A 13,699-nucleotide genomic window follows, 5' to 3' on the forward strand; every position below is an offset into this window, starting at 1 on the left:
AAAAAATGTTTCCATGATCCATGACTGGCTTCAGCTGTTCAGAGGGGACCTGAGAGAGAGGAAGATGCCAGTTTCCTCTGAGGTGAGATCTGGTCCACCTGACTGTAGTTCCTTTGAGGTTAAAGTGGGAGGCCTCACTCTTCTCCTGGCTTACTGTCTCTGAGGCAACATGTTTAATGACGTGATTTTTTTGGAAGAAAATATTTTTGCCTTTTATAATCCAAAGGAACCACATAAAATATGTGTAGAAAGATATGTATATATTTCCCTCTCCAGAGTTTGAGGCAATTAGGGGTGATGTTGGGTTTCCCAAATGGTGGCACTAGTGGTAAAGAATCCACATGCAGTGCAGGAGACACAAGAGATGAGGGTTCGATCCTCAGGTCAGGAAGATCCCCTAGAGGAAGACATGGTAACCCACTCCAGTATTCTTGCCTGGAGAATCCCATGTAAGAGGAGCCTGGCAGGCTACAGTCCATGGGGTCGCACAGAGTCACACGACTGAGGTAACTTAGCATGCAGGGGTGATGTAGCTGCCACATCAGGCTGTGGAGAAACCCTTCTCAGGTAGAATGCTCCTTAGTTCATATCCTCCAGCTTTACTGCCTGTGAGCTGGGCTGGCCCTGTGACCAGTGGCTCCTGTCTTATCTGATGCTCTGTCATCATGCCTAGGTTTGCTTTCACCTGTTCTTGCATCTGTTTCTCAGGAATAGCTTTCTGTTTCCTCTTGCAGTTGGAGGTTAAAATAGTAGCTAAAATAGAAACATGAACACCAGCTTCTCTCATCCACCCTCTTGAGTGTTCTCCCCAGATACTTCTTCTCATAACTAAAATGTTCAGAGACATTTATCAAAATGCTGCTCTCACTTCCTCAAGAGGGGATGTTGTTTGGTTGCATCATTTTTTGTAATCTTGAATGACCTCCTCAAACACGACATAATATGTGAAGGTGAAACCTCCCACTCAGCATGAAATGTTCCTGTATTTTAGAGGCAGAAGGCTTCACTGCTGTCCTGCTGAAGGAGGTGGCTAGTTTCAGTCCAGGTGAAAACAGCTAGTTCTGTCTGGTACTGGGTTTTTCTCCCTGGCAATTAGCTTATGCATTTGGTTTTGTAACAAGTGATCTGTGTAAATCCCCATGTCTTTACACCGAATCTTAAAGCATTATAAAGCTATCAGTTCTGTGGTTTTTGGTGACCATCTCCACAAAATCTGCAGTGCACAGTTCAGAATGAGTTTATCTTATACTTTCAGGGATTATAATTTATCTCGGGGGTTGGAGATTGTTGTTTTACCAAGGAATAAAATAGCACTTAAAACGAGTCAGCTGGCAAAGCTGGTCTGGTTATCAGATAAAAATAAGCAGCTACTTTTTTTGTCTGTTAGTTTCCTAGTCTCTTACCTCAGTTCAGTTCGATTACTCAGTCGTGTCTGACTCTTTGCAGCCCCATGGACTGCAGCACACCAGACCTCCCTGTCTATCACCAACTCCCAGAGCCTACTCAAACTCATGTCCATTGAGTCAGTGATGCCATCCAACCATCTCATCCTCTGTCGTTCCCTTCTCTTGCCACCTTCAGTCTTTCCCAGCATCAGGGTCTTTTCCAATGAGTCAGTTCTTCACATCAGGTGGCCAAAGTATTGGAGTTGCAGCTTCAGCATCAATCCTTCCAATGAGTATTCAGGACTGATTTCCTTTAGGATGGACTGGTTGGATCTCCTTGCAGTCCAAGGGACTCTCAAGAGTCTTCTCCAGCACCACGGTTCAAAAGCATCAATTCTTCAGCGCTTAGCTTTCTTTATGGTCCAACTCTCACATTCATACATGACTACTGGAAAAGCCATAGCTTTGACTAGATGGATCTTTGTTGGCAAAGTAATGTCTCTGCTTTTTAATATGCTGTCTAGGTTGGTCATAGCTTTTCTTCCAAGGAGCAAGCATCTTTTAATTTCATGTCTGCAGTCACCATCTGCTGTGATTTTGGAGCCTGCCCAAATGAGATCTGTCCTGTTTCCATTGTTTCCCCATCTATTTGCTATGAAGTGATGGGACCAGATGCCATGATCTTCATTTTCTGAATATTGAGTTTTAAGCCAACATTTTCACTGTCCTCTTTCACTTTCATCAAGAGGCTCTTTAGTTCTTCTTCGCTTTCTGCCATAAGGGTGGTGTTATCTGCATATCTGAGGTTATTGATATTTCTCCCGGCAATCTTGATTCCAGCTTGTGCTTCTTCCAGCACAGCATTTCTCATGATGTACTCTGCATATAAGTTAAATGACCAGGGTGACAATATACAGCCTTGACATCCTCCTTTCCCGATTTGGAACTAGTCTGTTGTTCCATGTCTGGTTCTAACTGTTGCTTCTTGACCTGCATACAGATTTCTCAGGAGGAAGGTCTGGTATTCCCATCTCTTGAAGAATTTTCCACAGTTTGTTGTGATCCACACAGTCAAAGGCTTTGGCATAGTCAATAAAGCAGAAATAGATGTTTTTCTGGAGCTCTGTTACCTAGCTGACTGTTAAAACTTTACAAAAGAGGAGGTGGTGTCCTAACTTGAGAGGCAGGGGGAAGATAATCTTGTAAAAATGCACTTCTCTTTATTGAAAAACAAACTGCTCACTCACTGGCTCTTGATTGGATCTGTGAGGCACTGCTGCAGGCAGATTCACATGAGTAGAACATGATACTAATGAGCTCATGTCCACAGAATTCTCACCTTTTGCAGAGCTTGTTTCACTTTGACAGGCTTTGTGTGTATGACTTAGCTTTGTTCTTGCAGAATACATGCTATCATTTTTGGAGAAAATAAGTGGGAGAGTGATTTGCTGGACTGTGTGCTGGAGAAGACTCTGGAGAGTCCCTTGGACTGCAAGGAGATCCAGCCAGTCCATCCTAAAGGAGATCAGTCCTGAATATTCATTGCAAGGACTGATGCTGAAACTGAAGCTCCTACATTTTGGCCACCTGATGTGAACAGCTGACTTCTTAGAAAAGACCCTGATGCTTGGAAAGATTGAGAGCAGGAGGAGAAGGGGACAACAGAGAATGAGATAGTTGGATGGCATCACTGACTCTATGGTTGTGAGTTTGAGCAAGCTCCGGGAGTTGGCGATGTAAGGGAAGCCTGGCGTGCTGCAGTCCATGGGGTTGCAAAGATTTGGACACGACTGAGTGACTGAATTGAACTGAACACAATTATTACTGTTTCTGAGATCATCAAAACCCAGTGTTAGTGCTCAGTCAAGTCATTTAGGGTTCCCAGGGAATTCCTGCCAAGGTCATCTTGCTGGCCCTCCAGCCAGCATGCTCATCCCTGGTCCCCTGCGCTTGCTGCTCCTCACTCCTCTCTCTCTCTCCCCTTGTTTCTCTCAGCTGAAGGTTTGATTTTGTTTGTTCTGTGAGGCCTTTCTGACTCCACCATGCCCTCACGAATCTTCTCCACAATCTCCACCCTTGTACCCTGGTACTCCGCCTTTTCAGTGCTTGTCTTCTGGACTTTGTCACCTTAGCAGCTGCACCATGAAACACCTGCTAGACCAGACTCCTCTCTCCGATTCCTTCGCACAGAGTGCTGGGCACGGCTGAAAGCTTTCGCGTGATAATGCCAGCTGCATTCTCAATTACTGCATTGTGATTAATGTACATGAAAGATTCTATATTTTACCCCATAATAAACCTTTTTTTTTTTTTTGAGATTTAGTGTTTTTTAACTGATGGGAAAGAATAGTATTAGATTTTTATATATAATATTCCTGTATAGACCTAAAATAGGATTTTTCTTTAATTGTTGTATCTTTTTCTCAAAATAAGCAAACCAAATACTCTGTATGAGGACATTTGTTGCAGTTAGTAAAGTCAGTGCAATATTAACTTCCTTGGGAAATCACATTGAGTGGCCCCTTTAAATAATCCAGGGGACTCAGCTGAGAGAGGAATCCCACTCTCATAGGCTAGGACTCTCCTCTGGGCTCTGCCCTTCAGCACTGTTGCCTCTATTAAATGAAACCTTGGGAAAAAGACATCTCACAGTTAAACTTCAGTGTCTCACACTCTCTGTATGCAGAAAATTTCACTCGGTTCTACTCTTTGACATACATTGGCTTCATGGTAATTGTACTTTGTTTCCAAAAACAACAATTGGCATTTGTAGTCTTGTTATCAAGTTCAAATTATATAATATATGAATACCTATATATACATGCACATATATATGTATATATCTGTAGTTATATCTAATATATATACACATACACATACATACCTGTGGAGATATAGATGCATATTTACTGGTGGTTCCTCAGTCTGATCCTTGTCTAGTGACTTCATTGAACTCACTTGGGGAAAAGATTTTTTTTTTGGTTGGCTGGTGGAAGTGGTGAAATTTCAGTTGAGCTATTTCAAATCGTAAAAGATGATGATGCTGCACTCAATATGCCAGCAAATTTGGAAAACTCAGCAGTGGCCACAGGACTGGAAAAGATCAGTTTTCATTCCAATCCCAAAGAAACGCAATGCCAAAGAATGTTCAAACTACCAAACAATTGCACTCATCTCACACACTAGCAAAATAATGCTCAAAATTCACCAAGCAAGGCTTCAGCAATACATGAACCAAGAACTTCCAGATGTTCAACCTGGTTTTAGAAAAGGCAGAGGAACCAGATATCAAATTGCCAACATCCGTTGGATCATAGAAAAAGCAAGAGAGTTCCAGAAAAACATCTACTTCTGCCTCACTGACTATGCCAAGCCGTTGACTGTGTGGATCACAGCAAACTGTGGAAAATTCTTCAAGAAATGGGAATACCAGACCTTCCTCCTGAGAAATCTGTATGCAGGTTACAAAGCAACAATTAGAACCAGACATGGGACAACGACTGATTCCAAATTGTGAAAGGAGTGCATCAAGGCTGTATATTGTTACTCTGCTTAGTTAATTATATGCAGAGTACATCATGAGAAATGCCGGGCTGGATGAAGCACAAGCTGGAATCAAGATTGCTGGGAGAAGTATCAGTAACTTCAGATATGCAGACACCACCCTTAAGGCAGAAAGTGAAGAGGAACTAAAAAGCCTCTTGATGAAAGTGAAAGAGGAGAGTGAAAAAGTTGGCTTAAAGCTCAACATTAAGAAAACGAAGATCATGGCATCTGGTCCCATCACTTCATGGCAAATAGATTGTGAAACATTGGAAACAGTCAGAGGCCTCATTATAGGGGGCTCCAAACTCACTGTAGATTGTGACTGCAGACATGAAATTAAAAGATGCTTGCTCCTTGGAAGAAAAGCCATGACCAACCTAGACAGCATATTAAAAAGCAGAGACATTACTTTGCCAACAAAGATTCATCTAGTGAAAGCTAAGGTTTTTCCAGTAGTCATATATGGATGTGAAAGTTGGACCATAAAGAAAGCTGAGTGCCAAAGAATTGATGCTTTTTAACTGTGATGTTGGAGAAGACTCTTGAGAGTCCCTTGGACTACAAGGAGATCTAACCAGTCCATCCTAAAGAAAATCAGTCGTGAATATTCATTGGAAGGACTGATGCTGAAGCTGAAACTTGAATACTTTGGCCACCTCATGCGAAGAACTGACTCATTGGAAAAGACCCTGATGCTGGGAAAGATTGAAGGCAGGAGGAGAAGGAGATGACAGAGAGATGGTTGGATGGCATCACTGACTCAATGGATGTGATTTTGAGTAAGCTCTGAGAGTTGGTGATGGATAGGGAAGCCTGGCGTGCTGCAGTCCATGGTGGCGCAAAGAGTCGGACATGACTGAGTGGCTGAACTGAAATGTGCCAGGTCTTAGTTGTGGCATGTGGGATCTTGTTCCCTGACCAGGGATAGAACCCAGTCCCCCTGCATTGGGAGTACGCAATCTTAATTACTGGACCACCAGGGAAGTCCCAGAAAATTGAAATAATATAGGTTTCCGGGTTTTCTCACTGCAGAGTCACCTACAGGTTTCCTTCATACTTCTTAGTCTGCTTCTTTCTGTTTCCAATAACAGCTGCTGTCTGTCTTTATTGTAGAGGATAGGAGTGAAGGCTTTGGAATGGAACAGATGGGATTTGAATCCTGACTCTGTCATTTTCTCTTTGACCATTAGCAAACCTCAACACTGTTTTAAAAAATTGTTATTTTTAATTGAATGATAATTGCTTTGCAGTATTGTGTTGATTTCTGCCAAACATCAACATGAGTAAGCCATAGGTATACCCATGCCCCCTCCCTCCTGAACCTCCCTACCACCTTCCCCTCATCCCACACCTCTAGGCTGTTGCAGAGCCCTAGTTTGAGTTACCTGATCTGTACTATGGGGACAGGAATTTCTGCCTCCTGATGTGAGGGGTAAATAATAATGGGTGCAGAGATCCAACCTACATTTTGTCCATCAGGAGCTCCTCTGTTTTTATCTCTACACTGTATTTGGGATATTGTTTTTATGCACTGTTTTTCTAATATGTTTGGGCTGTTCTTAGAAATTTTCAGAGAAGCCTATAAAATCAAACAAGACTTGGTATAATCTATTGCCTCTGACTGGAAAAGGAGGGGTCATTCAGAGTCCCGAGTGTGATTTGCCTAGAAGCAGCCTGTTGAATTTCCTCAGGTGAGGCCCAAAGGACTTGTTTCTGCATTTAAATTATTGTTCTTCTCCAATCAACTTGCAGCCGAGATAAAAATCTGTTTCAAATACTACCACGGCATCAGTGGAGCCCTGCGAGCCACGACCCCTTGCATCACGGTGAAGAACCCAGCTGTGATGGTGAGTGCCCCTCCATGCCCACTTCCTCAAGCCACAGTTCCAGAGGCCTCGGTTTCTATTTTTGCCTCTGCAGCTCTGGCAAGGTTATGGGAAACAATGAAAAAGGAAACACATAACAGCGTGGGCGCCGTTTTGGGAAAGGAAATAACTTACAGGATGGCTTAACTAACTCCATAATACAAATCAGTGGGAAAATATGGCTTGATTAATAATTCTGTATATAGTCAACTCTCTAGGGAACCTTCTCATGAAGGAAATTAGTGAGTGGCCATCATGGAAAGTTTTTTAAACTTTGTTGGGGTGGCTGGTTGGTAGGAAATGGTGGCATTGCATCTTATGTGAATTTAGTTTCCATGAACTCAGTGGGTAAAAGAGAGGGGGGAAAAAAAGCAATTTAAATAGTGAGTGAGTCTACCTGCCAGTCAGCTTAGCAAGCTTCACCACAAAGAGGGTGTGAGATGGGGATTGTGAATGTGCTATTCCTTTGGAAGGTCTTAGTGCCAAGTCCCTCTTGATGCTGAGTTGAGCTCTAGTGCCTACAGGTACCACACGTATTTTCAGTATGGCTACTCAACAGAAGCCAACCTCTTTACCAGTCCTCAATTAAGGAAGCAGATATCTAGTTTAGCTTTGGAGGAAACTGATTGTGTTGGACTTATGAAGGAGAGTATATCCATTTCCAATATGGTACTTTCTTAAGAATTACTTTTCACAATTTTGTGATTTTTCACTTCACCAACTAACTTTAGAATCTAACAGTTTCACAAAATGCATTCCATTGTACATGGATGGTTGGATTGAGATAGCTGTCCCAGGTGGCACTAGTGGTAAGGAACCCGCCTGGCATTATAGGAGACATAAGAGACATGGATTTGATCCCTGGGTCGGGAAGATCACCTGGGGGAGGAAATGACGACCCATTCCATTATTCTTGCCTAGAGAATCGCACTGACAGAGGAGCTTGGCGGGCTACATACAGTCCATAGGGTCACAAAGAATTGGACATGACTGAAGCGACTGAGCACACGTGGACTTAGATAGTTTGGGGAGATTCTTAGAGTCCGAGATATGTAAATCATTGCAGTTCTTATAAGTCATTAATAAAAATCAGTTCATGAAAATTCAGAAGAAAAATATCAATTCCCATAGTGTAAAATCTTCATAATATTATATATGTGTGTGTACACATTTACAGATGTATGTGTTTTTGGAAATAGGTAAGTGGACAGGTTCACTCCCTCAAATTCAGAAGGTAATTTCTGCAGATGGCATTTTGAAATTGTCTGACCCACCAAAGCCATATCAAGCAATCTTTCCCTTTCATTAATTCATTCAAACAGGCATTCACTGGGTGGCTCCAAGTATCAGGCTTATACTCACCATTAGGAATGAAACGATAAGCAAAAACACAGCTCTCTTGTTTGGTAGGGCTCGAGACACACATCAGTTAAATTGTATTTATTTGAGTGATAATTACTACAAGTGACAGTAAAATGAGGCTATGAGAGCATATACTAGCAAGATTCATCCTGATCAGGAAGATCTTGGAAGGCTTCCCTGAAGAAGGCATGTTTACAGGACAATCTGAAGGATGAATAGAAGTTACTTAGGTGAAGAGGGGGAGGGAAGAACATTTGAGATAGAGGGAACAATATGTGTAAAAATTTCAGTATCTAAGTACTCTGCTCACATTTGAATTATATTTGAGTTTCTATTGAAGTGAACAAAGTATAGAACATTAAAAATAACCCACATTTACTAGATAAGACTTTGAAGGTTCACAGAGAGAATAACAATTGTTGACTAGAAAATCTGTAGTCATGTCACATAGTAATAAGCACTGGCACATGCTATAATTAATATTCTAAAAAAAATACACAACTGGAAAAGTGGGGCTGTTTATAATAAAACTTTTGAAAGCTTAACTGTGTGTGAAATTAAATAATAGCTTCCAAACATGACTTTCTGGATTCAGATTTTCTTAGACTTGAGCAATTTCCATGATCAGATATCACTGATGGCAGGGGGAGCTTACAGCCTGGTGAGCATTGATCTCATTTCATTGATTTTGCATTGAGATTATTCTGTCAAAGCCTGTAGACAGTTGGAGATAATTAATTTGGTTCAGACAGATTTTAGACCAGCTTAAAAGCTTCACAGATACAACACTCACAATCATAATAGAACATTTTGGTTCAAAGACTGACTAATGGAATTGATGGTCAATAGATTTCTGACCCGCTTGAGATGTTGGGTCTGTATCCATTATTGAGAGGCTGTGCCAATGGGCATTTCATTGTGGGCTGAGCACTGGGTTTCTAGGACAGCATGATGGTCACCTAGGTATATGACCTGTGTGTAGGTATTGTGATTGACTGACAACATTGATATTCACAAACCCCTTTCAGTATGATTATTCCACAATTAGATGCAAAGAATAGTTGGGCAGTAGAAACCACATTTTAATTCTTGGTGGTGCTAAAACTGGGGGGTTGATTGGCTCTCAGCAAGCATCTATGGTTTATTATATTGTGTTATACCCATCTGACTCATCATTCCCAGGTTAAATAGACCAACCTAGATAGCATATTGAAAAGCAGAGACATTCCTTTGCCAACAAAGGTCCATCTAGTCAAGTCAAATAGAGCAAAGACAGCACCAAACTGGCCAGACAACATCACTGTCTGCTTTTTCCTGCCTTCACCGTCCCCACACTGCTGGACTACAAAGTGGTGAATAACAAGGTAGTACGGACTACGACTGAGACAGAACAGCAACATGTGTCCCTCCTGTGCCAGGAATCTCACAAATCATGGCCTTCCCTCAAGTGGACCACACTGCCCAGGGAGATGTGCCCCCTCTGAAAACATGATGTCTTTTCATGCCAAGTAAGATCAATGGGACTCTGAAAAGATTCATAGTCTCATCATTCAAAGCCTACTCAAAATGTTGTAAGATGTTATTGAAACTAAGGAATATGCCCTCAAATTCTCCTTTTAAATATGTTCCCTGTCTGGTAAAAGGCTAATATGAAATAATTCTCACATAATTCATAGGCAAACAGTGTCATTTATCAGGACTCTGGTGAATGCTCATATGAGCTAATACTCAGAGAATTCAACTTTATCATTCATGACAATAAAGCCAGGAAAGACCAAAGCTGACCACCAGGTATAGTGACATCAGTAATAATAAACACATCTGAACTCTGTTTAGAAAGAGGATTTTAAATAAACTCCCTTCATAGATTTAATCCAGGAAAGCTCATAAGCAACACTGTTAATTCTATTGAAACAATGCATGGTAGTGAGTGATGGTCGCTTTTATCTGTTCCTGAAGTCAAGGATTTCCTGTTCCAAGCGACACACATCACTGTACTCTGATGAATGAAAATGACGTCAAAGTACACATGACAGAGAAGACACAATTTTTTAAAAAAAATCTTGATTCATTGCAAAAGGGTATGTGATAAAGGAGACCATGTGATTAGGATAGCAGCTCATTTCCTTCCCTGTAGAGTTTCTCAGTTACTTCTTTCAAGACTATTTGCAATTGGATGAAACGAAGGAAAGATGTCTGGATGGTACTCTAGTCTATTACAAATGACATGTGAAGCAATCAGGAAGTAGTTAAGTGTCATACAGGATAGTCTTGACTAAGATACAGAAAGTAGTCATGAGGGACTTCCCAGGTGGTCCAGGGTTTGAGAATCTGCCTTCCAATGGAGAGGATGCAGGTTCAATCCCTGGTTGGGGAACTAAGATCCCACGAGTCACAACTACTGAGCCCATGAGCTCTAGAGCCTATGCTCCCCAATAGGAGAAGCCTGTGGCCACAAGGAAGACCCACCACAGCCCCCCTAAAAAAGGGAAAGAAAGTCAGAGGTGAAACTAACTGGCTAGAATTACCTAGCAGAGTGGAGAGTTTTTAATTATATTTGAAGCTTCCCTGGTGGCTCAGATGGTAAAGAATCTACCTGTAGTGCAGGAGACCTGGGTTTGATCCCTGGGTAGGGAAGATCCCTTGGAGAAGGAAATGGCAACCCACTCCAGTATTCTTGCTTGGGATATCCCATGGACAGAGGAGCCTGGCGGACTACAGTCTATGGGATCACAAGGAGTTGGACAAGACTGAGTGACTAAGTACATAAAGCACAAAGAAAGTAGAAATCTATTTTTCATTATTTGAATGGAACTTAGTTTCAAGTTCCTCAACTTTGCTTAGATTAGTGAAAGTTTTATTTCTTGGTAATGTATGATTTTTAAAGGAGGTGGGGAGTGCCACAAACATAAGATGGAAGGGTTTAATTTAATCTTCAGAAATAAAATGTGGTTTCTATTTCTTAACTATTCAAAATATATTCTGCCTTCAGTTCTGTTTCTTACAGTATTGCAGACTTCTGTTTTAAAGAACCACAAAAACTTTTTTTCCTAAAAATTTTTTCCTTTTTTTTTTAAACCACAAGTTGAGCACTAATTATATGAATTGAGAGAAAGACTTAAATCTGCTCCATGGTCTATAAATGAGTGAGATGTAACTTACTCAGAAGCTTTTAGGAAAAGCTTTACACTGCGATAATAATACAATAGGATTGCAAGTTCTTATTGTTGCTAATTGTAATGGCATGTGTCATATGCCAGTAGCATAATAAAATAGCCTATGAGGGCGATGGGACATCCACATGGTCACTCAGAAATATTTAGCAGGAGGAGATAATTCTACCTATACATGAATGAATTTGATATAAATCACCTGTTTAGTTTAGTCTAGGTTTTCCTCATTGGAAGAAATTTGATGTTTGATTTTTAACTTAAGGGCATGTTTTAACACTATAATAGCAATATAAGTACATTTACTACATATCAACTATATTCTTATCAAAGAAATAAAAAGACATAAAGTAGGTTGATTCCTATTCCAGGGAATTTAAAAGTTCATGTTGGTTACATTTTGGGTAAAGATTAAATTTAGGTATGATCTCTTCTTTCATCTTTTGAGAATTTGCTTTTGTGTGTCGATTCCAAGTTTTGTAGCAAATGAAGTCATGTACTACAATACATGTTTGATACAAAAATAATCATATTTGCAAACATATGTGGTTCCCTAGGAAGGTATTATATTCCACTGAAACTTCAGATATGTGTTTTTTTCTCTGCAGATGGGGGCAGAAGGCATGGAAGGAGGGGCTTCAGGAAATCAGCATTCTCGGAAGCTTGTTAGCTTTACTTTGTCAGGTAAGGATATCTTTAAACACTATGTCCAGTGTGAAAGTGTGCAATTCAAACTTAGAAACAGTTGTTTCTTTCTGTAGACTCTTAAATATGATATGCAAAGTATTTTTTTAATATTTCTGGAAATTCAAGCATATTTCTTACCAAGGTAAAATTAAATTATTGGTATATACTCAGAAATTATTTCTTCTAGGAAGTTTTCTGGTGATAAAAAGACTGTTACTTAAGAAAAACTGTAATGCAATATGTGCTAATCCCACTGTAGAGCTTTGATAAAACAATTTGTGTTTACCTCATTTAGAGAAAGGAAAAAAATAGAGACAAGGGATAAAAAAAACCCAAGAGATACTCCTATTTCTATGGAGAAATACATATAAATATTGGAAAATGGAGAAGACAATATTTTGTTGTTTATTTTCTGGTTAGTAAAATATTCTGATTGTTGTATATTTATCATACAACTAAAGCACTGCTTTTCAGCTTGTGAGTTGGAATTCATTTGTGGTTTATAAGATTAATTCAGTTGAAACTAGCAATTAAAAAAAGAATAGAAAAAATTAGAGTTTAAACACCAAAGGGAAATGTATTTCATAGGACACCAGTTTCTACAAACTGAAAATCTTCACACATAAAATATACACGCATGTATATGTGTAAAATGAGTTTCAGTATAATGGATTTCATGCAGGTGTCACTGTCAAAAGATGTTTGAAAGCCAATGATTTAAAAAAAAAGTTGATTGGCAGTTTTAAAAGGCCAAGAATCCCCTTCACGGATCACAGCCTTGTGGCAAAAGGGCTTGTGAAATGAAGCTATGAGCCATGCTGTGCAGGGCCACCAAAGATGTATGGGTCATAGTGAAGAGCTTTGACAAAATGTGGTCCACTGGAAGGGGAAACTGCAACTTACTCCAGTATTCTTGCCGTGAGAACTCCATGGACTGAATGAAAAGACAAAAAAATACAACACTGGAAGATGAGTCCCCCTGCCCCCAGGTTGGAAGATGTCCAATATGCTACTGGAGAAGAGCGGATGGCAAGTACTAAGAGCTCAATAAAGAATGAAGTGGCTGGGGACAAAGCAGAAATGGTGCTCAGTTGGGGATATGTCTGGTAGTGAAAGTAAAGTCTGATGCTGTAAAGAACAATATTGCACAGGAAGCTGGAATGTTAGATCCATGAATCCAGGTAAATCAGGCATAGTCAGGCAAGAGATGGCAAGAGTGAACATCAACATCTTAGGAATCGGTGAACTAAAGTGGATGGGAACAGGCAAATTTAATTCAGATGACCATTATATCTACTACTGTGGGCAAGAATCCCTTAGAAGAAATGGAGTAACCCTTATGGTCAACAAAAGAGTTCAAAATGCAGTACTTGGGTGCAACTTCAAGAACAACAGCATGATCTCAGTTCGTTTCCAAGTCAAAATATTCAACATCACAGTAATTCAAGTCTGTACCCCAACCACTAATGCCAAAAAAGTTGAAGTTGACCAATTCTATGAAGATCTACAAGACCTTCTAGAACTAACACCCAAGAAAGATGTCCTTTTCATCATAGGGGATTGGAATGCAAAAGTTATGAGATATCTGGAAAACAGGCAAGTTTGGGCTTGGAGTACAAAATGAACCAGGGCAAAGGCTAACAGAGTTTTGTCAATAAAACATGCTGATCATAACAAACACCCT

At 40.3% G+C, this 13,699-nt stretch overlaps 1 protein-coding gene across 8 annotated transcripts in view; it reads left to right on the forward strand.

The window, feature by feature from the left end:
- The window catches only part of HECW2 (HECT, C2 and WW domain containing E3 ubiquitin protein ligase 2), a 433,106-nt gene that overhangs the window by 277,271 nt on the left and 142,136 nt on the right, over positions 1-13,699 (forward strand). For all 8 annotated transcript variants that reach the window (XM_086348453.1, XM_086348470.1, XM_086348425.1 and 5 more), the window contains 2 exons: positions 6,684-6,778; positions 11,937-12,012. In XM_086348453.1, coding sequence (XP_086204579.1) covers positions 6,684-6,778; positions 11,937-12,012 — 171 coding nt within the window. The remainder of the gene's footprint in view (positions 1-6,683; positions 6,779-11,936; positions 12,013-13,699) is intronic.

This window comes from Bos grunniens, chromosome 2 (genome assembly GCF_055505025.1).
Source record: "Bos grunniens cultivar Pamir isolate PY7600 chromosome 2, Bosgru_T2T1.0, whole genome shotgun sequence".
NCBI classification, from domain to species: Eukaryota; Metazoa; Chordata; class Mammalia; order Artiodactyla; family Bovidae; genus Bos; species Bos grunniens.